Source organism: Schistocerca piceifrons, chromosome 4 (genome assembly GCF_021461385.2).
Source record: "Schistocerca piceifrons isolate TAMUIC-IGC-003096 chromosome 4, iqSchPice1.1, whole genome shotgun sequence".
Taxonomy (NCBI): domain Eukaryota; kingdom Metazoa; phylum Arthropoda; class Insecta; order Orthoptera; family Acrididae; genus Schistocerca; species Schistocerca piceifrons.
This window is the reverse complement of record NC_060141.1, coordinates 248,891,949-248,918,723: the sequence shown is the minus strand read 5'-3', so window position 1 is coordinate 248,918,723 and position 26,775 is coordinate 248,891,949. Positions and strand designations below refer to the sequence as shown.

At 40.9% G+C, this 26,775-nt stretch overlaps 1 protein-coding gene and 1 non-coding gene across 3 annotated transcripts in view; one reads left to right on the top strand and one right to left on the bottom strand.

Annotated features, from left to right (window-relative positions):
• Positions 1-26,775, bottom strand: part of LOC124795194 (pyrroline-5-carboxylate reductase 1, mitochondrial-like) — a 154,449-nt gene that overhangs the window by 75,814 nt on the left and 51,860 nt on the right. For both annotated transcript variants that reach the window (XM_047259098.1, XM_047259099.1), the window contains exon 2: positions 2,266-2,336. In XM_047259098.1, the coding sequence (XP_047115054.1) occupies positions 2,266-2,336 (71 nt within the window). The remainder of the gene's footprint in view (positions 1-2,265; positions 2,337-26,775) is intronic.
• Trnat-ugu lies at positions 7,388-7,462 on the top strand. The gene has a single exon. It is a non-coding gene; the product is annotated as a tRNA-Thr (tRNA).

Here is a 26,775-nt window from a genome sequence, read left to right as displayed (position 1 = left end):
TCTAATATATTTTTCTAATATAAACATTATTCCTAAAACTTTGGTGAATCATATCAGTTTGTTTAAAAAAATTGGTACTTTAGTCTTCTTTTGCCTCAGAACAATGAATTTACCACCAACATAAACCGATCATAAAATCTAAGCTCAGGACTGAGAAGGATAAAATAACTAAAATAATCATCAATGTGAATAAGTTAGCAGTGACTAGTTCAGCCTGTTATTATATATCATGACTCATTCCACAACTTTGAAGGTTCTTCTTCATAACTGGATTTGTGAAACCCAGTGTGAATGAATGCAGGATCAGTGCACCAATCATAAGTGTGAGAACAAGCTCAACAAAAGTTTATTCTTTTATTGTTGTTTAACCGTGATAAAAAATTGCTGTTTTGAAGAGCGCGCCACAGCACGTAGTGTGAAGCAGTCGCCCTCTGTTTCTGGCGGTGGCGCCGCTGTGGCAATCGCATCTTTGGTGTCTCCCTCTGGTGGAAAAGGGGAAAGGTTGCCTGTTCACGTGCATTTAAGGGGTGCTATGAGCTTGCCAGTCGGTAAGTCTGAGTCAGTCTCTCATACCTAGCTTGCTAGTCTGTCTCTCATCTGCATTTGTTAGGCAGTTAGTGTCTGTCTGTCGTTCGGAGTGCTAGTGTGTCTGTTGTTCAGATCAACCTTTAAAGTCAGCAAAATGAGAGTCTTTCCACTCCACCAGTAAGAGAACTCAGTGAGCAGTCGCCTGGTCAGGGCTTAGTTCCTGCATCTGAGTCTGCATGCTAGGCCGCCAGTCTGCTCGAGTTTGCTCAGGCAATGGTCATTGGTGGTAGGATCAGTCGGTTGGTCGGTCGCGCACTGAGACACTAGATGACTTGTCCGTCTTGAGCGTCGGTGCATGTGAGGTTGCCACGTGAGTCCAGTGGGCTGCAGCGTATAGCGAGAGGTAGTGACTTCGCAGTCGACATGAGAGCAACAGGAGTCAACCCACTACATCAGTCTGGCCGGTGCGAGCTGCGACGCCATGAGACGGGAGTTCGGCGCACCTTCCTGCGTCCATTGAAGCAGCTGGCAGTGGACGGTTCAGGAGAGCGATTTGGGGGGTGCTGCACCAGGTCTTCTTGAGAAGTCACAGTCTATTAGAAGTTAAGTGATTGGTGATATGTGCTTGATTTACTCTTGTTAAATTCTACTTTTTTTTTTTTTTTGTGAGGTCACCAGCCATTTTCCTTTGAGGTCATCACACCATTCTTCTTAGTTTGTCCACCCATGGGAAGGTGGTTGTTTACAAATTAGGTGGTCCGTTTTTCCCTTGTGGAGTAGCGGCAGGTTAGAACAACCTGTGGTTCAGGTTGTTCGGTAATCTCCCTATCAATCTACCGTACGTTACTAGCTGCCTCTGTCATGTTCGTCGGATTTGGTGTGTTAATGAATTTATTGCTTGGAGTGTAACAGCCTAATACCTGAAATATGTTTTGAACTTTGGAAACTTTGATATTATTGCCTATGATCTTGAGAGGCGGTATCTGTGTTCTGTAGAGCATCTTAACTATTGTTTGGCCAACCTTGTAGAATTTTATATAAGATTGCATTTCATAGGCTTTTATTTAAATGATCATTTTAGTACATAATGTTGCCACCCTTTCACCGTAAGACTTTTCTTAGAAGTTAAAATCAAGTTGCACCTTCGGTGGCAAGGTTAATATTTTAATTATTAGTGTTTTGTACCATTTCCATCCCTCCTACATGGGGTGCATAGTTTGCGTGCTTATGTAAATTGTTAAAACTCTTAGTTTAAAGTTATCTGGTGTGTTGCAGATTTGCACCAGTGTAGTCTTTCAGAGGATGTTGGAGCGGTCGTAACTACGGCCGTGTCAAAAGGGAGTGGCAAGGTTCTCTGCCTGAAAGCTCATACAGTCAAAACTTGTTTCTTTCTGCCTCTGAATAAATTGTAACTTTGATATTTAGAGAGTGCTTTCTGATTATAATTTTAAATCTGTTTCTTTTAAAAAATGCTTTTAGGCACTATTAAAGTGAATAAAATTCCCATTTGTTAAAAGGAATTTGGTTATGATTTCATCTGTTACTCCCGGGCAACTATCCATGCTTACATAGTGTGATTAAATGTGTTAATGTTTTTGATGAATCGCTAGTAAATAAAATAAATTCTTAAGAATATTCTTTGAAAATAAATCACGGTTCAGTTGTATTTTATTTTTTATCAAGGAATTCAAATTATTTTGATCCAACCCTGTACATTAAAAAACAGTAAATAGTTACCTGGAATGATTCAATAGAAGAATTGTCTGATGGATCACAACTGGCAATAATGGCATCAGCTTTTGTGAGACCTGTAACAAGCCAAATACTTTAAGAAATTTATTCTATTTATTTCATCACAATAGTTAAAAATCTACTTTGTGTATCAGTTCCCATTCATACATGGTTTATTTAAATTTACAAGCTGAGTCTAATAACAGATCTGGAGCTATAAAAGATGTATGATGCATGTAGCAATTTAAGAAATTACTTATGCATTGTGGGGACGCAAGCTCTATGGACTTCTGTCCCCAAGAATATCACTGCAAGAACAGTCCTCTGGACCTTGGGCAGTGTGTTCTGAGATGTCAAGCGTTTAAGCTGTCCATATAATGTGTATAAATAAATATTGTGTACATGAATTGGTAATGCTGACAGCCATTACACTTCATGAACATTGTGTTCATTACCCAAATCCTACATTGGTGACTCTGACGTGATATGAACACGCAACCTCCTGGTGACCCTGAGTTTTTTGACAACTGCACCATGACATTTTCGTGTGACATGTTGCTCCACCTCCATCCAAAGTGAGAATCCAACACCTTGCTGACCTGGACCCTACACACACCGATGGTCAGCCAGCTACAGTCAATGACAGCAAGTGTCATGAGCATTTATCCAACGACTTTTCACCACTTCAAGATGGAAATTGCAATACTTCTGTGTTTAATACCTGCACAACAATGAAAACTTTGTCACATCACCACAGACATAAGGAATGCCATATTAAACTTCCATCAACCACACTACCTTTAATGAACACTGAAAATGGTGCACACTAACCTTGTCAGACTACGTAACAAAGGGACAATGATGATCGATGGTCACTAACAATGGTGCTACCCTGCCACTGCCACCATTCTCGAGTGCAATATTCCAACTGATATACATTCAATTAGTGCTGATGCTACTCACAAGTCTCCCTATTGGCCGAGTGACTCTGCCATTATTGAGATTGACAGGCTAATAACAGACACCAACCACAGTGACATAACAGACGCAGAACAATCAGCGACAACAAATAAACATGCAGGTCAGTGTATTTGGTGGTCTCACAGTCAGATAGTGATTTTGAATAGAATGGTATAATTCCACAAACTGCTTTTGCTCTCACACGTCACATGGGTGACATCACAGCAGCTGCATCGCATACCACGGTACACCACGAGTGTGACATTCTGGCCCCGCCAATCACACCACTCACCACACCCCACCTTGCACTGAGATATGCTGATACCCACTGTGTGCTGGTACAGATGCTCAACACACTGTTTTACCATGATCACACATCAGCAGTTACTAGGATGTCACAACAGACTCATCAACAGCACTATGACCACAAGATGGATATCAGAATTACAACCTGACTGCTACACCACCTGAAATGACAATGAAGTGTGTCAAGTTAGAGCCAGACATTACTGCCATTCATACAGTGAACCCCATACCATGTGGGCTGGTGATCTACCACGAATTTATCCAGCTGACAATGAGTTCATGACATGCCACCAATCCTATGTGCACAACACACAGACCTACCACACCATGATGGCTTCCAAAGGACCGTGACTTCACCCCACTTACCGTGACATGTGCTATGATCGAGGGGTGCAATGCCATTAACATGGACTTACTTGCTACACCAGCCTCACCAAGCACTACATTTTGTTACACCGATGCCACCACAGCAACCGTGACAGCAGTGACGTGACTAATAGAACAGTGTGCACAGTGAACACATGGACAAACACCACCAGAAAACTGTGATATCCAACAGAACTACATATCTCTGCAGTCTGCCAATGCCTCTATACATCATATGGGTGACGGTACAGAAATATCAACTGTGCTGCGACACTCGGCGCTCCACGGGTATGACGTCACCACCCAGCCGGCTGTGCCACATGCTGGACCACAGCTCCAACCAGAATATCACACCACACCATGCCAACAGGTACAACAGACAGTGGCCATACCTCATCAGGCCACCACACTTGGTCCGAGCAATGCCGTGCAACTACTGCACGGGACAACTCAGTGGGAACAACCCAATGTCTATCAAACTCCACCTGCTGCAAATTCACACAGACTCACCAGAAATGTTGTTTGATTTATGTGAATGTATGAAGAGGACAGCAGGGATCAAGGATGACCAGAGCAAGCTGTTAATACTTCTCAACCTTCTCAGTGAACAAGTGGATCTTGTCAGCAATCTACTACTAAATACTCCGACTACACTTAAGTATAAGACACTGAAGTCACTAATATTGCAGCGATTATCACACATGCCAGAGCAACAACTGTACCTAGCCATAAATGAGATGACACTGGGCAATAACACACCATTGGTGTTATAGCACAAACTGCACCTGAAAATTGATAACAACCTACTACCAGATCAAGCCCTATGGTCATTATGGTTACCCAAGCTCCCAGAGAAAATACAAACAGCACTTCTAGTACATGTGGACACACTGTTGGAAACATGCCTACAACTGGCTGATAGGATGTTGGCACTCACACACCACCAGACACTGATCAGTACAAGGACACTTATCTATGACCACCATGCCAGCAGCAGATACAGTGCACAACAGACAAAGACAGGAGCAGTGGGAGACACAGCACAAAACACTGCACGCAGATACTGTGCAACCTCCTCCTCCCCCAGCAACTGGACCACAGCCACCTTGCAGGCTGCAACTGCTGCAGCACCACCACAATCACGGTGCATGGACCCACCTCCTGCAGGAAATAAACAAAAAAGGGAGATGCCCAATGACTGGGCCAGCACAACACAAATGAGCCAAAACAAAACGACAAGCAGCTACTGCTGGTTTCAAATGCAATTCGGCACCAACGCTCGCCACTGCCGACAGCTGTGTGGCTATCCAAACTACACTGGTAGACTGGCGTAGGTGCACCAGCCCAACTACTTTCAAGAAGCTGCCTTCCTACTGGAGGTACCAAAGCACGTAACATGCCACATACACAGGCAGATGGCGCATGACTGTTTGTTTATGAATGCCAGCTACCCCAGTACCTGCTGGTTGATATGGGTGTGGACATCAGCACACTACCCCCACATTTCACCACAGGAGATTACAAGCCCTCAACCACAAGACTCCAAACAGCAAACTATTTAATACTGGTAATGGGGACAACCTCCGCAATGCTCTGGGTAGATGACCGCACACTACATCCATGGACTTTCTTTCTGGCCGAAATGGTGGAACCGGTGCTCAGAGTTGACTTCGTCCATCATTATCACCTCATCCCAGATCTCAGCAGGGTTCTGTTATTACAAGGTGATGGACTGCGCTCTATAGGGGGCATCTGCAGTGACAATCTGCTGTCCATTACAAACCCTCCTCCTCCTCCACCACTAGACATCGAGATCACAATTAATCTTGCATTACAATGCGTAACACTGTGCGATGAACTCCATGAAGATCATGGCCTATGAGAACATCAGCAAAGAGAACAACAAAACATGTACAGAGAATAGAGAATGAGCAGCTACATAGCTGCCATCCTGAACTGGACAGCCAACTGCAATGAATATGGCAACAACTAAAGACGGCCTGGCACACCTGAGAGCCACATGATAACTGTACAACCACTAGAATGGATGCACAGGTCAGTACAGTGCCTATTATACTTCAAAAATGGTTCAAATGGCTCTGAGCACTATGGGACTCAACTTCTGAGGTCATTAGTCCCCTAGAACTTAGAACTAGTTAAACCTAACTAACCTAAGGACAGCACACACATCCATGCCCGAGGCAGGATTCGAACCTGCGACCAGAGCGGTCTCGTGGTTCCAGACTGCAGCGCCTAGAACCGCACGGCCACTTCGGCCGGCTATTATACTTGGTGATGCAGCTCTCGTGAGGGGGTTGAATAGTAACAGTGTTTACGCTCTCATGAGCAGGTCCAATAATGGTAGTGTTTCTGCTCTCATGAGCAGGTTTCCCACTGACAAGGCTACCACCCGTGCAGACAGATCAGACAACAGGATTCTGCCCCTTGGACCACCCCTACCAAACAAAACAGTTAGCATAGTTATGGACGGCACCAATCACAGAATTAATACAACACTGGGACCACGCATACGCCGCTGTCCCCGACACCTAGTCCCACACAAACTCAAGCCGGCCAAGGCAGCCATTGAAAAATTTCTCCAGGATGGTATAATCAGACCTTCAGACAGTGCATAGGCATCACCTATCACTACTCAGCCGAAGAAAGACAGTACATGACACCTCTGTGGTGACTACCAGTACCTCAATGCCAGAAGGATTATAGATAGCTACCAGGTCCCAAATATCCAAGATTTTGCACACAAGTTGGCAGGGGCAACCATCTTTACATACTGGATTGTAAAGGAGCATACCCCCAAATATCTATAGCCCTGGAGGACGTTCACAAAAGGACCATTATCACTCCATTTGGTTTATATGAATTCTTATTCATGCTGTTTGGGTTGAAAAAAGCCACACAGACTTGGGTTGTTTTTCAGTGTGCCACACTGTTACTGCTATTCAGACAATTTAATTAAATTCTCAAAATCCATGAACAACACCTGCATGGAGTATATGAGAAGCTTTCACAACACAGGGTGGAAATTAATACTGACAAATGTCAACTATGACAGTCTTGTGTCATGTTTGTCGGCACCTAGTTGATGCAACAGGCACATGGCCCACACAAGACAAAACTGAGCAGATTACTAACTGGTCCCCTCCCACAAATAACTAAGAATACATAAATTTCTCGAAGTTGTCAATTTATACCAATGACACTTACTCAATACAACTGCAACTCTATTTTTGGGAACAGATACTACCGTCATATATAGTTAAAATATGGCCTCCCGGCCATCGACCTTCTTGTGCGAACACACACACTATACCCGAACTCGTACGGGACTTGGTAGATTAATCTGCCACGAGTAATGAGTATGATGGGCAAACATCTATTAGGTGCACTACGAATGTAGTGGTGTGGACATGTTGAGAATGTGGATCTCACGGGGAGTGTGCAAGGGATAAGTCCCTGCAGACGCACTATCCTCTGTGCCCGCGGTGGCTCAGATGGATAGAGTGTCTGCCATGTAAGCAGGAGATCCCGGGTTCGAGTCCCGGTCGGGACACACATTTTCAACATGTCCCCAATGAAGTACATCAACGCCTGTTTGCAGCTTTGGTGTCCATTTAATTATCATTACAAATTGTTACATGTGACATAGAAAGGGTAGAAACCAAAGTTGACTGTTTGGAGGCTTTCACAATCTCCAAATTTAAAGAAACGAACAAAAGTATTGAATTAGTTAACAAACATGTCAAAAACACGGAAGTAGTCGTTTTAAATGAATTAATGAACCGAAAAGAAGAGTTAAAAATGTTGCAGGAACTCATTGTTTCAGAAAAAGAATTGTTAGGGGAAAGATTGAAACTAAATTCTGAAGTAGTTTCTGATAAGATATCTCGTATTGATGAGAAAGTAGAAAGTGTAACAATAGAACTGCAAACAGTCAGCTCTGATTCGATTCAAACCAGATGTTTGTGCATAATTGTAACAATGTTAGTTTAAAATGTTACCCAGGTGATGCGAAATTGCATCCGGTTGACTTTGTGCATCAGTGCAAAGACAGTTTCCAACCTAACATGCCAGAGTCTGTTAAAGTTAAATTTGCAAAACGTTTTTCGGATGGTGAAGCCCTTACATGAACGAACCAAAACATTGATACAAATACTACGTCTTTTGCCAATTTTGTACGCCAATTCTTGGGAAAGTTTTGGTCGGAAAACAAACAGGCAAGAATAAAATCTGAATTTCTTTACAGTAGCAAATATCACACAGGTCTTGCAATCAGCATGCGAGAATTTTGTGAAAAACAATTAGGGACATTGTCACATTTGAGCAAACCTTTGGACAAACTGATACAGATTGACACACTGAAACGGCGCCTACCACAACGTTTTCAGTGGGGACTCGTATATGGACCAGATGACAGTGTTGACGAATTTTTACGTTGTGTAGACAAAATTGACCGTGCATGGAAGAATGATGACAGACAGTACAATCAAAACGTCATAAACACTCAATAGGAATGGGGGGTCACAACAATATAATGGACACAGAAATAATAACTGGCGTGGTAACCAAAACAGTAGTTACAACAGACACGAAAACCATCAAGAACAGGGAAACAGTAACCAGCCTCACAACAGAAATTCCAACCAGAGAAACAGATAACCACCTCTTTGGGAGCCTGTCAATTTGAGGTGAATAGTTATGGCACAAACCAGGCAAATAGGAGGTTAAAGATACAGAAACGTAAAAGCAATCATAAATGTAATGTAAATAGGGATTACTACTTAGATGATACTAGTTATAAGCAAAACTTTTGGGATCACATGTTGAGTGAATTGAATAATGCACATACTCAAGCAGGACTACAGTTTGAACTTAATGAACATGACTTAGCATTAATTGATGACACATTAACACCTGATGTAGACAGAACTTATGATATGTATGGTATCACTAGCTTGTTTTCTGATGAAGGTAAGGATAATGAGGTATCTATATTAGTAGAAATAGGTAGCCAAAATGAGGAAATAACACCTGACTTAGATAATGAAACAGGTAGCAATTTCAGTAGTGTAACTTCAGATGTTGAACACTTAGTAGTTAAGGCAGATGTGCATGCAGAAGTGTCACCACAGATTATTTTGATGATGATTTTGATAAAGATAGTGTTGTGAAGGATGATGTATTTGAATATATATGTACACAAGAGGAATTAGATGGCATTATTTATGTTGAAGTTATTGATAATGGTGTTGCAGCTGAAAGTAACTCTGAAAGCGAAGTTGGTTCATGTGAAGATATTAAGAGTGCAAACAATGTATTAGTACCAATTTGTATAAAAGAAACCAGGTTCACAGGAGAGCTTCTGTAAAGTTTGGAAGGTAGGAGACGAGGTACTGGCAGAAGTAAAGCTGTGAGTACCGGGTGTGAGTCGTGCTTCGGTAGCTCAGTTGGTAGAGCACTTACCCGCGAAAGGCAAAGGTCCCGAGTTCGAGTCTCGGTCGAGCACACAGTTTTAATCTGCCAGGAAGTTTCACCAGTCCTAATTGTCCAAGTGTAAAGTGACCCGTTTCCAAATTACATACAAAAATAACCACTATTTCAGTATACATATAACTCGAGAATGATGTTTTGCTGATTAACATTGTTCTTATGTGAAAACCACAATATAAATGTTAAATTAATACTGTAACTAATCGAAAGAAATATTGTACATGGTCAGGATGTACCAGTAAACCTATCAGTATAAAATTACTACAGCAAATTAAATAGAACATATAAATAAAGCACGTTAATTGAATCTCCGATATATGTTAGCACTAAAATTCAGGCACTAGTTGATTTGTTATAAACAAATTTAGAAATGTAATTGTTACCTCTAACATAATTAGTCAGAAAAAGTTATATTAACTCGTAACTAAGCTGAAAATAGGTTCACCTTGTTCAGTACTGAGATTGTAAATTTTTAGCAATGTGTATCTCATATTCGGTTTAACTTTTAATTGCGATTTTACATAAAATTGTAATTTTCATTGTAGGTAATTCTTAACAAAAGTATAAATAGAGGTCATGCAGGTGCCTTGAGGCACTCGTTTTTTGGCTAGGGTTGCGAGCAAATGTATTGTAGGCTCACTCGTTCGTTGATTGTTGTGAACACTGTGTCATTTGATGTCAACTTTGGGTACATGTGATGTAACCGGTACAGTTCACCAGGCTCGGACACCAGAGTCCTGGAAGTATATTGGTGTTAAAACTGCACTGTACTTTGGAATTTATTTGGGAGTCTTCCGCAATCCTTTTCATAGGCTGCACAGTGACGAGACGAATCCAGGAATTTTACAACACCCCAAGAACTAAACAACTCTGACTGTTGGTAGAATTGACGTGAAAACAACAGTACATCGACTGGGCATTTCACTCAAAAGTCAAAACATTTGCAACGCGGAGGTGGGAAAATATAAACATCTCAACAGGCAGACTGCTATGCTGACCAAGACATCTAGATGAGTACAAGCTAGACAATATCTCCAGAGATGACCTGCACCATACCGCAACATAACTTCAGCTTTCCATGCCTTTGAGCAGGGAGCCCTGTGGGGACAAGCTCAATGGCCTTCTGTCCCCAAGAATATCACTGCAAGAACAGTATCTCTGGACCTTGAGCAGTGTGTTCTGAGACGCCAAGTATTTAAGTTGTATCTGTCCATATAATGTCTATAAGCAAATATTGTGTATGTAAATCAGTAATATGACAGTCATTACACATCATGAACATTGTATTCGTTACCCAAATCCTACAGCATATTTAAGTCAGTTTCTGTGTATTTGACATGTTCAATAGATACAAAGAACTAATGAAGAAACTTAATTTAAATTGCTACTGCCATGTGCTTTCTTTGATATTCACAGATGATTACACACTTGAGTAAATTTGTCTGTTGTTTTTATTTACAGTCTGAGCTGTGACTCAGTTCTTTTTCTGCATCTGCATCCACATCTACAGCCATACTCTGCAAACCGCTGTGAAGTGCATGGCACAGGGTATGTCCCATTGTACCAGTTATTAGGATTTTTTCCTCTTCAAATTAAAAATATAATAAAAACAGTGCAGACTGCATAAATTATTTTATTTTAAAACAACAATGACTGATCAATGTCTGATCATCCTCAGACTATTAATATGCCTTGCTGACTGTTGGAGGTTGTGGCATAGAGCACTTGTGGTGATTCCACCTGCTTTTAATTCTTTGTTTGTTGATTTTTGTCCTTGGTGTTGATGTACTCCATTGCTACACTGGCTGAAAAATGGGTTGTAGATGCCAATACACACTACTGTAAATCATTTAGCCGACAGGTGCACAGTTGCATTTCACAGTATTTCACTGTTAACAACCCGCCAATAATACACAGTTATATGGCTAGTGCACTATTGTTTAAACTTTTCATAAGCCTCATTAATAGCTAGCAGGCAAAACTCCGCATACTGCTACAATAGTTTCCTGTTGAACATCTATGAGCAGTAAAACCATAACTACAAAGTTCACAGTTATTGAAGAATAATCAGGTACATGCGGAGCAGACACTGTCACTGTTTTTACACATGGCCTAATTGTTTAACAATTATTACTGTTAAGCTGATGCATTGTTGTTGTCCTAAACAGCACAGTTTACTTGTATGAAACTCGGATGTGGGCTGACTGTCTTGTGACCAAGAATCAAGCCCTTATATATCATCACAATGATAGATGCTGAAATTACACATTGTTTAAAGTTATGTTTACAGAAAAAACAAATAAAACTTAACTCACTCAATTAACTGAATACATCGAAAATTGCATCTTTTTAACAGTTTCTTCTACTATATGGTTTAGGCCGAATTATTTGTTTAAATCATGAGAATAACAAATATAGATACACAAACAATACTTTTGACAAAACTGTTAATTATTTTGAAATTAATTAAGGGCTGGCTTTGCTAACATGTTTTTGAATAGAGCCAAATAGATACTTTAAGATTACTAGTACTTTGTCTTCCAATTGTTTACAATTATTACAGAATTTATACTTGTTTATATGTCAACAATAGAATTTAAGTTATGAAACAATCACTGATTTCACCCTATAACAAATGATACTAACTAGGAATAGTCACAAAAAATTAGAAAATCAATTACATACATAAAACTAGGCACAAAAGTAGATCCGGTGTTATATTACTTAAAACTAGGGGCCAATCTTTCTCTTTTATGAAAATGTAGATTATATTCATGTATGCTAATGGTAACTAGTTAAACATGAAAAAATGGATTTAAGGTGGCAGATGGCGAAACAAGAGGGTAATTAAAATTATTCCAGCTTGCTTTGTCACACACTAATTGCTTTAAGCTTACGCAAAGAGCAACTGATGGACCCATTTCACACCAAATCAAATGCACCAAATAATGTGACTATAGCATTGGAGCCTCTTTAAATATGCTGTCTACTGTTTTCCGCCACAAGTTGAAATCAAGAAACGGTATGTCCCACAACAGACTGGGGTGTCTCAATAGTCACATTCAGAATACACTGCACAATGAATGCTCTCAATTCATCTACATTCATAACTTGAGCACTGAATACAACATCTTTCAGATAACCTCACAGCCAAGAGCCACACAAATTAATATGATGTGATGTGAATGGCCAGCGTGTAGGAAAATGAGGGCTGATAATTCTAGCGTTTCCAAAATGCCTCTGTAACAACTGCTTATTGCCTTTGTGTTATATGGTAACAATATGCATGTAGGAGGGGTAGAGTCCAACTGGGGAACAGTAAATTATGGAGTTCCACAAGGTTCTGTCCTTGGTCTCCTGCTGTTTCTCATATATATCAATAACCTAGTTTTGTCCTCAAACAAAGCAAACATCTTTCCAATGTTTGCAGAGGACACAAGTATTGCTATAGACAATAAGACATTCCCTGACCTAGAATTAAATGCCAAACAATTACTTGGGGATATTCTGAATTGATTCACAATAAATTCTCTATCAATAGACCTCAGCAAAACCAATGACATTCATTTCCATTCTGATCACAAAAGCCCACAGGAGATAAACATTGCACATGCGAGCCAGCAGATACAGAGGGTAGATTGCATGAAATTCTTGTGCATACATATAGATAATGGGCATAACTGGTAACACCACGTCAACAAAACCGTGAAAAGACTTAGTTCAACAACATTTGCCATCTGGATAATCACCAAAATTGGCGACATCAATGCCTCAAAATCTACTTACTTTGGCTACTTCCATTCACTTATGTGTTATGGAATAATCTTTTGGAGCAATTCACCATTGTTGGAAGAAGTATCCAAAAGTCAGAAGAAAGTTGCCCGAATTTTGTGTGGAGTGCCTCCAAGAACCTCGTCCTAACCTCTTTAAGCAAATTGGATTACTAACCACTGCTTCAGAGTATCTCTTTCCAATTATGACATTTGTGCTTCACAGTCCTTCTCAGTATAAAACAAATGAAACATACTATCATCATAACACAAGAAGGAATTGTGACATACACTATGACCTGAAAAATTTGTATCTGGTGCTGTGCACTTCCAAGTAATATTAACTGTCTATGAGGTAATAATGTACTGTTTAAAAGTAAGCTAAAGGAGTTCTTGCTTGAAAAAAGTTTCTATTCTCTAGAAGAATTCTACAGCAGAGATAGCTATCGGTGATCTGTAAGTCAAGAAGATGGTCACTTACACTCTGTAAAAAATTGTTTCGATAAGATCTGAAAATTGTATCTTAACCTTTGTTAGTGAGTGTAATTAGAACTTACTGATTGTGTCACTTTACTATGATTTTCAATTTGTATTTGTAATCTTCATTTGTTGTCCAGATGGAAACAAATGTAATAATGAATTAAATGTTTTGACTCTTTCCTCATCCACGTGTTACCATGCAAAAATGGGTCTATGGAATACGTATTCCAATAAAAATAAATAAATTTGCAAGGTATGGAGGAGTCCCATCTTGCATAAAAATGATTCTACCCACAAATCTTCACTGTTGAAGGCTCGGAATGATGTTACAATGTTAAAGACTCTCATAGCATTTACCAGTGACAGTACAGGTAACAGGACCCACAGGACTCATCTCCTTGGAAAAATATGGCTCTACAATAAACGATGCCATCAACTCACATCACACAGTCACCCTTGCCAAATAAATTGGTACTGGCTGATGTGCCTGTGAATTTCCTATTGCCCATATTCTACCATTGTGTGTATTGTCTGTCCACAGAATTTTCCATGGCCATTCATTGTTCACTTCCATACAATGAAGAAATTCCAGAGTGAATGTTTGCCTTGTTAGCAAGTCAGCAGAGGCAACTTCTGAACATGTGTGATTTTGTATGGATAGCAATGCAGGATGTTACATAGGATTTTATGCACTGTGCTCACAGGCATGTCCAACGTTCAGGCAGTTCCCCATGCACTGCTGTTTGCACTCTGCCACTCAACGCCTCCTGCAATGCTGTGGCCACACCATTCTTATAAAAGAGCTTTACCAGCAGCACATGATCCCTCATGAAGAAAGTCATGTTGGGTGTCTAGGATGCAAACTGAGGAACATCTGTGCGCTATGTGTCTGTTATTGTGCATATTATGATGCTTACAGCACTGTCTATGGTCAACTTTTTTTTTCCCCCAGCATGACGATGCCTCCTGTTTCAGTAACATGTTGTTCTAATTTGACATCATTCTGAGCAGTGGTTCTCTTGCTGCAGTTTTGAAAGTGGAACTTTAATTACAAACACCCTGCATATAGTATATCTGTCTTAAGGGTTGTCAGGTGCATTATCTCTGGTGTTCTGACAGATATTTGCAATTTCGTTCTTGTAATGTGCAGCTGGTGTCACATCAAACAAATGCTACTCATCAAGTTTTATCGTGCAATGCCTAGTGTCAATGGAAAGTGTTGATTTCTTTACCACTACAAACAAAAAGATTTTTAAAGAGGAATTTTACATTCCCATTTGACTGAGCAATCCCAAATTAGTCTATTGAGATGTTCGTTTTATAAATGTGTATTAACTGGGACAGTAAAACACAAATAATAACCAATACTCCATCAGCGACAGCACCACCCTGGGCCACACTGAACACTACCACCATGCAGCAGCACTGCCCAGTCCCTGTTGGAGTACTGGTGATTCTTCATGTTTTAAAGCTCCTGTTAATAACTTAAAATTCTGCTTCAAAAATTATTTTGTTCATAATGGAAATAATGTCATGAGCAGTGTTTGTCTGAGGTGATTCCACCTGTACATCACAAAAATTGAAAATGTCTGGCAAAACATCAGAGAAAATGTGCCTGACTGATATGGATGTGTTTTAAAGGGCCGCTCTATAAATTTTTGCTGTCACAAATATATAGGTGAATACTGTAATCAGTTGCGAAAGTGTACCAGCATCTACAATTAAACTAACTGGTGGAAAACAACATCATGACCAAGACTACTTCTTTGAAGGCAAATAACAACGTAATCCTACTATCCGAACCTATTTTTGCATGCTTGGACAACAAGAAGAAGCAGCAGCCTGGGAGACTACCACCAAAACTTCATTATCAGAATGCTAAGTACAATTAATTCAGCTACACCTCCTTCATTTTTCCAAATTTAGATACTTTAGGATAGAAGATGAGTACTATAATTTGGTCATACCCAAAAGCTGTTGGGATAGGGGGATGAAGTGACATTAGATCCTTCTCAATGACTGTTCAGAAAATGTTGCTGCATATCACCTTCCTAAGTAGGCACCTGCTTCACGCACCCATGCTGACTGCTATTCATCGGTGACGAAGGCTGGAAGTTGCACAAATGGATATCCTCTGAGTGGCAACAGGTGGCCTTTTCAAATGAATCATGTTTTATGCTCAGTCAGACAGATGGCATGTATGGTGCAAAACTTCTGAAAGCAAACACCCTGCAACAGTTGTCAGAAAGTTACAGACCAGAAGAGGGAGTGTTATGGTCTGGGGAATGTTTCTTTTCCTTCTTTTTTTTAGGCACATTGGATGAACACAAGTATCCATTTGTCCTCGGGTACCCTATTCAGGCTTTAAGGAGGTGGTCACATTATGGTGTATCTCCTAAGAGTTGTCAGGTGCATTTACTCTGTTGTTTCGGCAGACATTAGGAATTTTGTTTTTGCAGTGTGTCGCTGGAGTCTGTAAAATGACTTTTTTTATAATAATATCAATACTTATATATCTGTTTGGAGAGAGAGAGAGATTGATTTTTGATTGAGATTTTTACTTTAATTCGTAACTGGTACCTGAATTTTGGTTGCTGCCTCCTTGAATGATTAGCTTCTGCACCAGTTGTTGACGTATTGCAATTTGGAGGAAGTTATTGTTCTTTAAGGTTTAAAATATGGCTCTGTTAGTTACTTGGCCATATTGCAGATAGCTTTGAGCCCAAGTTTTTGTAGCTGTTCATACCTAAGGGACCACTGTTGTAAGTAAGTAAGATCAAACAGCAATCTGCTTTTCGTGAGAAAAGGAGATTGCTTGACACACAAACTTCCTTCAAACTACACGTCCTGCTACATCAAAATTGGTCAGTGGAGTTCAGCACCATACTAGTGTGCAAGAACATAATCCAATTACTGTAATTAAGAAATTATGAGAGGTTGTTACTTATTGAATGAAAACTATAGAGAATGCATTTCTTTTCCTGTATTTTAGTGAACTTTGTACACTTACAATTCTGTTGATTGATAGACGGCAATGACAATGAAGTTCACCTCCTTTTCCAAAAACAAGATATTTCTAGTCTTCGCTTCCAAAAAATTTGTACACATAAATGTTTGGCAACTCTTACACATACTTCACTCAGTTTTATCACTAGAATATCAATTTTCATTAAATATAACAATATGTTCTGAGCGACAGCCTAGCAACACACCCTCTTTCCACAAGATACAGATTAACAGTCTTTTTTTTTAATAAAATAAATTTTTTTTTATAGTCCATACTCAAAGATTCTCTAATGCTATCGTTGTGGGGATTGTGTGCTAATGAGTTTCTTGCTGTCCAGCTGCGCTTCACTTCAAGTACTTTTTGAATCACATTTACGTTTGCGGTATTTACATACATTACTGAGCTTCTTAGAATAAAATCAGGCACAAATTAGTTAAAGAAAAAAAAGCAGTGATGCACACATAACATTACAAGTCAATCTAAATATATGGTGCTTATCATGTCTTTTATGTGACACCTGATGTCGATGAATAGTGTCACTTTATTTCCTCACAAAATGATTTTTAAAGTGGAATCTTGCATTCCCATTTCACAGAATGGCACCAAATTAGTCTAGTGTGATATTCATTTTATCAGTATCTATCAAAGGGAAATTAAAACAGAAAGAATAACGACTACTCCAGCAGCACTTCTGCATGGTGATAGTGGTGTTACCAGGCTTAGTGGAGTATCAAGTGGTGTGAACAGTGTCAGATGTTGAATGATCACTATGAAGCACAGGGAGATGTCACACACTAATGTGAGACAGAGTTATCAGAACCTGATAAGAGTTTTAAAGGGGCTTTATTGTGAGTCTCCATTTCACTGCCTCATTGTGCAATATCCAGATTTGTGGGACACTTGGTGTTGGAGTAGCTTGATGTTGGACTATGTAGTAATGTGATGGCAAGAGTACTTATCCTTAAGTTTCCAGGCGAACACGTCTGACCACCACAAGAGAGGATCACCATGTTGCATACAAATCACTTGAACCTCTTCTCTTTTGCACCTGACATCCAAGAATATGTTTGCAATATTTTGTGTTATCCCACATTATTGGTCTTAGACTAGCAGCAGCCAGACTATGGAATTACAGCAAAGTGTAGGTTGCTGTTAACACCACGATACAAACAGCTGCATTTAGAGTGGTGCTATGGTTGGGATGTGTGGAGTTGCATAGCATTGTGTTTAGAAATGAATTGTGGTTCTGCACTATGTTTTATGATCACTGTACTCCACCAATATGGGAAGCAGTTCCATACCCCAAGGTTTTGGAGAGGCACAATGGTGTTACTCCTGGTGGCATGGTGTGCTGAGCCATCAGGTATGACTTGAGGTCATGGCTGGTAGTGACTGAGAGAACTCTGACAGCACAAGGGTATGTCACTTACAACTTGCATCTTCACGTGTTACCTTTCGTGCGACAGTATTGTGCCACCATTTTTCAACAGGACAATGCTTATTTCACAAATGGTATGTGTCTCTATGAACTGTCTCTGTGATGAAGTGCACCCATGGCCAATGGGATCCCCAGATTTCACCCCAATAGAAAATATGTGGTACCAGTTCAGATGTCACCTACGTCCCAGTTTCAGAACCCAGAATATTTATGATCAGTTACATAAGTTAAATGCCAGCTTGCCTGAGGAGAGCATGCAACACATTTTGACACACTTATTAATCAAATCAGTGCATGCATTCAGGCCAGAGAGGGTGCAATGTTGTACTAATAAATGGCCTCATACTGTCAAATTCTTTGTAAATTTGATTCAGTTTTGTAACCATTAAAATAAATCACACACTCTCTTAAACCACAAATTTTCATTTGGTTCTTCTTTTGGGTGTTTTACTTTTTTGTCAGGCACTGTACTTACAGGGTAGCCAGAAACAGTCTGAAAATCTTGTAAGGTTTTCCAGGGTATGTTGTGCTGAAAAACACTTGTTGAGAAACACATTCGATACATTGTGCCGTTTCCAAGTTAATTAGCATTGAAATTAGCCAATCAGGTCTTTTGCATACAGATTCAGGCAACCCATCAGAGATGGTGTTGCCAACCCTGTTCTTTGTTTGGTTCCTTAAAACCAAACAAGAAAGCAATACAAAATGTGGAAAAGGGAGAGTAGTAAGGATTGAACCCAAGCCAAAGTCTGAGCAGTCTCGTAAGCTATCATCTACACTAAGAGAACAACTGACATTAATTTAATCTGGTGGTCAGCTTGAATTTGTGGGTGCAATGGCCGGATTGGCCGACTTCAATGCTCATCAACTCAGAAACAGCCCAATGTATCAAATGTTTTTAACAATTATTTGCCAGCACAACCTACTCTATAACAGCCTTACTAGCTTTTCAGACCATTTATGAGTGTACAGTATATCCTGCATGCAACCTTACAGTGTGTGGGGGAGAGTTCTGTTTCCACTTCCCTGTTCCATTCATGAATGCCGAGTGGTAAGAATGATTGTCGGTAAACCTTTGTATTGCCACCAATTTCTTGGATTTTCACAATGTGGTCATTTTGCGAGACATATGTGGGAGAAAGTGACATGTTACCCAACTCTTCCAGTTTCAATAGTAAACATCTCTGTGATGAACAACACCTCATTTTTAGTGCCTGGAGCTGGTGTTTAGAGTATCTCTACAATGTCCTCCATGATGAAATGTGCCAGTCTTTGTGGGACTTGTCTATCTCTTTTGTTAATTGAGATTGGTAAGGCTCCAAGAATGATAGCATTAGACAAGAATCTGTTTTAAATGTTTTGTAAGCCACTTCTTTCATACGTGAATTATGTTTCTTTGTGATTCTTCCTATGTATCTCAATCTGATATCTGATTTTGCTAATATTTATTTCATGTGGTCAGTCCACTTTATGTCATTCCAGATGGTTACTCTTCTTGCTATTTTCTTATAGATGCCTACACGATATACGAACAGCATCATGAAGCTTCTGACGTTATACACTAACGTTTGCCTGCTGATCATATATGTGGACTGTTAGTTGTAAAGGTGATCTGACATTAATGTTTTGCCTAGTAATGTGTTAGGATATGTATGTTTTTGTCAGTCTGGTGTTTTAATTGATATGTATTGTTGTCAGGGACAGTTTAAGGCCCAAGCAAAACAACCGAGCACAAAGGGTGCCAAGCTAAGAGACCACAGGTGTCAAAGTGCAGTATTTGTTTACATGGTATATCATAACTAGTACTGAAAACTACATCACTGCTTGGAAACTGCTAAGGAACAACTGACATGTGCAAGAAAATAACTGGCAATTGCTGGGGAACAACCAGCAGTTGCTACAGAACACCCGACAACGATAGCGAAAGGAAATGTAGAGGGCAGGACACATCAATTGCAGCAAAGACTCTCCATGAATGCTCTGTATGCATTCATCAGCTCATGGAGTACAATGTGTGATGAAGTTTTTTGTGGAACTGATTTGTGTGACATTCCATGTAGTACGGCAACATGTCTGCAACATATCATTTAAGTACTTCTGATTGTGGAGGGCTTGAAGCAAGTCAGAGTGTCATTATTGTGGTCACAGTAATGGTTGCATCCAAAAGTGTCATCTGAAGATTTAAAAAAGGCCACTGAAGATGGAAATGCAATTCAAAAGCATGCTGGTGGTCATAGATGGACCACCACACTGCAAGAGGACGATATGTAACCCTAGTGGTGAAAAGAAACATCTCGTTCCTGGACAGATCACTGCAGACCTTGCAGCTGCTAAAGGTACACACATCTCTGCCAGGACCATTTTGCAGTGGTTAAGTCAGGCTGGTTTGTAAATTCAGGAGCCTGTATCCTGTTTCAAGCATGCCCCTGTCAAGAAAGAATTCGTTGACGCAGGGAACATGTCAGTTGGGGTCAGCAAAAGCGGTCCCAAGAAATGTTCTCTGACGAATCTTGCTTGACTGTGGCAAGAGATTTTGGCCACCAGTTAGTCTAGAGAGAGAGGGAAACATGTTACATTTCTTGTTATAAATAAACCACTCAACGTCTATTATGTATGTACTGTGTTTCATGTTGTCCATCAATGCTTTTGATTATTCCTGTCCAACAATGTCTCTGTTCCTTAGCAGTAGTCAAACAGTGTATTTGCACAATCACTGGATCTTGATTATTTTTAAATGCCTTACCAAGACCCCAAGGAGAGAAAATTAATGACTGAGGTGGAGGGGGGGGGGGGGGGGGGGAGGAGAATGGGGAGCTAAATGATACGTCGTTTGTGCAGAAAAATATTCTCGATATTGCAGCCTGTAGATATATTAGGCCACTGGTACTTTATTTTAGGATTGTAATGTTGCTCTAGTCAGACTCTAATTCCTGATTTATGCTGGACTAAATAGGTAAATTATATGTGATGTGAAGAGTGAAGAGCTTAAAGACAAAAGTGACTCTCTTGATGTGATATTTCCAAGTAAATTAGCTCAAAGCTTGGACCATATACAGGAAGCACTGCTACAGTACAGAAAGTAATTGAAGGAAATATGCAATGAGCCGAACAGTAATGACACATTAATTCAAAGGCAATAATCATGATCATGCTGAATCACCAGGATTTATGATCGTCCCCTGGACATTAGAAAAGACAGGAAATGGTTCTGTTGGTCCTGGCGGAGGTTCGAGACCTCCCTCGGGCATGGGTGTGTGTGTCTGTCCTTAGGATAATTTAGGTTAAGTAGTGTGTAAGCTTAGGGACTGATGACCTTAGCAGTTAAGTCCCAAAAGATTTCACACAGATTTGAACACATTTTTGAAATGGTTCTCAACTGGTTGTGTGATTGCCACAGACAGCAATGCATGCTCTGTAACGTTCTTCCATTCTGGCCACAAGATTTGTATGGAGTTGCCGTGGTAGGGCGCTCCATCCCTCTGCAAGCGCATTGACGACTCTTGGATGGATGGTCATTGGTGCATGTGGACGAGCTGCAATAAGTCTCCTGAATGCATCACATATGTACTCTATGGGATTTAAGTCTGGAGTACAGGTAGATCAATCCATTCACCAAATATCCTGTCGTTCCAAGAGCTCCTCTGCCTGCGCAGTTCAACATGGCTGCATATTGTCATTCATAAAAATGGAATCAGAATCAAATGCACTCCAGAAAAGACGCATATGGACAAGGAGTACAATGTCACTGACACTGACTAATAAGTGTACTATGTTCAAGCACTGGAGGTCAGTACGCCCATGTAACATTACGCTTCCCCATTCTATAACACCTGGACCACCAAAATGATCATGTTCGACAATGTTCATTGGCGCATTATGTGTTCCCACCTCTCGTGATATGAGATATGACCAGTATCACTAATCAGACTGAATGTGCTCTCATGCAAAAAGAGGAAGTGACCCCATTCCTCATTGGTCCAGTTCCTACGCTTTTGGCACTATTGCAAATGGTGCATCCGATGTGCAGGTGTCGGTGGAACATAACACATTGCCATCAAGCAAAGAGACCACTCCATGCAGCCGCCACAGTGGATTGTGAGACTGCGTGCCTTGCAGTCCTGTTAAATGTAATTTCAATTGCACACATTGTTCGACATGGATCCCTTCTTGTCTGTTGCACAGTGTAGCGACCATCTGCTGCTATAGCTACCCATGGTTGACCACCTCCTTCCCTTTGGGCAGCAGTGCTTGCCAGTTTTGGAATGCTTCCCATACCTTTGAAACAATGCTGTGGGCATTGTCTACAATCGTCACACTTCGTCCTTCTTCCAGTTTCCCAACATTTCTTTCATGTGGGAACTCATCCAGATGCTGTCTCTGGACAATTTTGTAGTGAAAAACATGACAACAGTGCACCGTAACTCCTCGTTGACTCACACATGCTATCTTTTCCCATTCCTTCAAGTGCCGCTTGTTCGGGGCCAGCCCCATATGGAGCTATAGTCACGCTGGTCTCACACCACGTGACATCCAGATTTCTGTACACGAGTGGGAGACCGCTGGCAACAAATTGACGCATTTTCATCAATTTGTATCGAGCTCTTAGCAAGTCATGGTACTTTATCCACCCCGTGTTTAAGTTTTGCAGTCGTCCGAAGTATTTTCTCTGGTCTTTAGGCAGATATTTGCAGTTTCGTTTTTGCAACGTGTAGCTGGAGCCAGCTCCAACACCTACTGCTCATCAAGTCCTCCATGCGAGCCCAGTGTTGACGAAAAGCGTCACTTTGTTTCCCATTAGAAACAAAATTATTTTTAAAGTGGATTTTACGTGCACATGCGATAGGCCCTGTTAACACCTATCAGTGAAACGCGTAACGCACTACACTAATTTGGGAACAGCCTATCGAATGGGCACGTAAAATTCCGGTTTAAAGGCCACGTTATTTCTGACGGGAAACAAACCACGCTTTCCATTTACATTGAGTGTCGCATGAAAGACGTGATGACCAGTATTTGTTTTGAGTGACTCCAAATTGCAAAAGTGAAAAGGAAAGTATCTTCTGAAACACCTTAAAAAGTGCGCTTGATGACTCTTAGGGAGGCAGCGACATCTTTGTATGTTACGAAACATTTCGGTTCAAGGTTATGCTCGTTTCTTGCCTGTCTAAGACTAACACGATGGTTCTAATCAGACAAATGCCTTGTGATAGCATTATTCGTCCTTTGATAGGTAAGAAACCGTAACGATCATGAACTGTAATATATGTGACGTACAGAAATGTACTGTTTTAGCGGATGACAAGGGTCCTCCTATATGTTTAGTCGTGAGGATAGAGGTAAGAGTTAACTATCTTACCAAATGTTTTCGTCTATCTGTGCGTAAAATGTTACATTTTCTTATAATCAATGTGAATTACCAATCATCAATCCACTGCAGTCCTCCTTGCAGTTCACTAGTTAGGGATACTTCCTTCTTTAGTGATTGTGATTATAGTATGAGTTACTACAAGATGCAATTCATACTACTTATAGTAGAGAGAGGCACAATTTGAAGCTAGCGACCACAAATTTATTCTGTGAGTGTCGGCAATATGTAATACCTTCGACACGGAATAGTCCTGAACATAGTGGCTAGTGAAGAAGAATAATACTGTACAGTAAAAGAAAACATTCGTGAAAACATGGGCCATGGACGATCACCATACTGGCGTGTTGTGAGAAAGTGCGAATGTGAGACGAGCAGGCCGGCCTGGGTGACCGAGCGGTTCTAGGCGCTACAGACTGGACCACGCGACCGCTACGGTCGCAGGTTCGAATCCTGCCTCGGGCATGGATGTGTGTAATGTCCTTACGTTAGTTAGGTTTAAGTAGTTCTAAGTTCTAGGGGACTAATGACCTTAGAAATTAAGTCCCATATTGCTCAGAGCCATTTGAACCATTTTTTGAGACGATCAGTGGACGGACTACGGTCGCAATCCAGTGACGAAGCATGGAACACTTTACACATGAATTGGGGTGCAAAACTTAAGGACGAATAACTTGCGCATGACGTTACACTGGCAAGTTATGTAACTCAATGAAACTTGTACCATACATAGAAGGAACTGCTACAGTATAGTACAGACGGTAAACTAAAGTAAACTAAACCCCGTCCGAAGAGCCGTTGGAAGGCCCAACGGTACCGATCAGCCGCCGAGTCATCCTCAGCCCACAGGCGTCACTGGACGGGGATGTGGAGGGGCATGTGGTCAGCACACTGCTCTCCCGGCCGTATGTCAGTTTACGAGACCGGAGCCGCTACTTCTCAATCAAGTATCTCCTCAGTTTGCCTCACAATGGCTGAGTGCACTCCGCTTGCCAACAGTGCTCGACAGACCGGATGGTCACCCATCGAAGTGTCAGCCCAACCTGACAGTGCTTTAACTTCGTTGATCTGATGGGAACCGGTGTTAGCACTGTGGCAAGGCCGTAGTACAGACGGTAACTGAAAGGAATACATAATGAAATGGACAGGGATGATGATATTAATTAAAGAAAATAAGTAGGGTAAGGTGGGATAAATCCGACTGGGTGGGTAAACCCGACTGCCCTCTATTTGTGAGAAATGGCAAGGCGGAGCGATTTCGCATTAGTGTTACCATATAGAGCATTCGAAATAACGGAAATGTCACCTTGACAGCTTTGCCGCATTTGACATTTATACGCACAAAAGACAACAAGTGTGTTTTCGATTGTTGCAATTTAATTTTTGTGCAAATTGCATCGCTAGATTTACCTTATTAAATAAAACGATCGCAAAACAAACGGTAAGTGATTTTTTTCGTGCATTGAGTGACCTATTCAATGTAGGTATCGTTCTTGTTGGCAATTTTGTGTAAATAGTTTCTAAGTGTCCAGAATGAGATTTTCACTCTGCAGCGGAGTGTGCACTGATATGAAACTTCCTGGCAGATTAAAACTGTTTGCCCGACCGAGACTCGAACTCGGGACCTTTGCCTTTCGCAGGCAAGTACTCTACCAACTGAGCTACCGAAGCACGACTCACGCCCGGTACTCACAGCTTTACTTCTGCCAGTACCTCGTCTCCTACCTTCCAAACTTTACAGAAGCTCTCCTGCGAACCTTGCAGAAGTTTCATATCAGCGCACACTCCACTGCAGAGTGAAAATCTCATTCTGGAAACATCCCCCAGGCTGTGGCTAAGCCATGTCTCCGCAATATCCTTTCTTTCAGGAGTGCTAGTTGTGCAAGTTTCGCAGGAGAGCTTCTGTAAAGTTTGGAAGGTAGGAGACGAGGTACTGGCAGAAGTAAAGCTGTGAGTACCAGGCGTGAGTCGTGCTTCGGTAGCTCAGTTGGTAGAGCACTTGCCCGCGAAAGGCAAAGGTCCCGAGTTCGAGTCTCGGTCGGGCACACAGTTTTAATCTGCCAGGAAGTTTCATATCAGCGCACACTCCGCTGCAGAGTGAAAATCTCATTCTGGAAACATCCCCCAGGCTGTGGCTAAGCCATGTCCCCGCAATATCCTTTCTTTCAGGAGTGCTAGTTCTGCAAGGTTCGCAGGAGAGCTTCTGTAAAGTTTGGAAGGTAGGAGACGAGGTACTGGCAGAAGTAAAGCTGTGAGTACCGGGCGTGAGTCGTGCTTCGGTAGCTCAGTTGGTAGAACACTTGCCCGCGAAAGGCAAAGGTCCCGAGTTCGAGTCTCGGTCGGGCACACAGTTTTAATCTGCCAGGAAGTTTCAGTTTCTAAGTGTGTTAAATGAAAAATGGCATGGTGGGGTAAATTCGACCGCATATTTTTTATCGTTTATGTGTATGGAATTATTTATTTATGGAAACAAGGGGAATTCTTGTTTATTTTTAGGAAAATGGTACGAAGTTACAAACGTAAAACGACAAAACGCAATCAAAACGATACTCACGGAGCAGTTGCTGCAATGCAAATGTGAATGTCATTATGAGCTGTCGCTCATGATTTTAACATTCCGAGATCGACATTGCTGTTGCACCACTACGAAATGAAATCATCTTTTTCCAATTAAAATTTACATTCATTTAACTTTCAGTACATTTAGTTCATTTATGTAAAAAGCATAATTGCTTATAATTATTTCCAAAAAAACCGTTAATTTAGAACTATTTTTGTGCAAAATCAGCCAAAAAATAGGGGGTCGGATTTACCTTGTCAACGGCAAAAACGGACGTTTCTTGAAATACGGATATCTCAAAAACTATTGATGGTATAACAAAAATATTTTGCAAACAGTTGCTTCTTTATACACTACTGGCTATTAAAATTGCTTCACCACGAAGATGACGTTGTACAGACGCGAAATTTAACCGACAGGAAGAAGATTCTGTGATATGCAAATGATTAGCTTTTCAGAGCATTCACATAAGGCTGGCGCCGATGGCGACACCTACAACTTGCTGACATGAAAAAAGTTTCCAACCGATTTCTCATGCACAAACAGGAGTTGCCGGCATTGGCTGGTGAAACGTTGTTGTGATGCCTCGTGTAAGGAGGAGAAATACGTACCATCACGTTTCCGACTTTGATAAACGTCGGATTGTAACCTATCGCGATTGCGGTTTATCGTACCGCGAGATTGCTGCTCGCGTTGGTCGATATCCAATGACTGTTGGCAGAATATGGAATCGGTGGGGTCAGGAGGGTAATACGG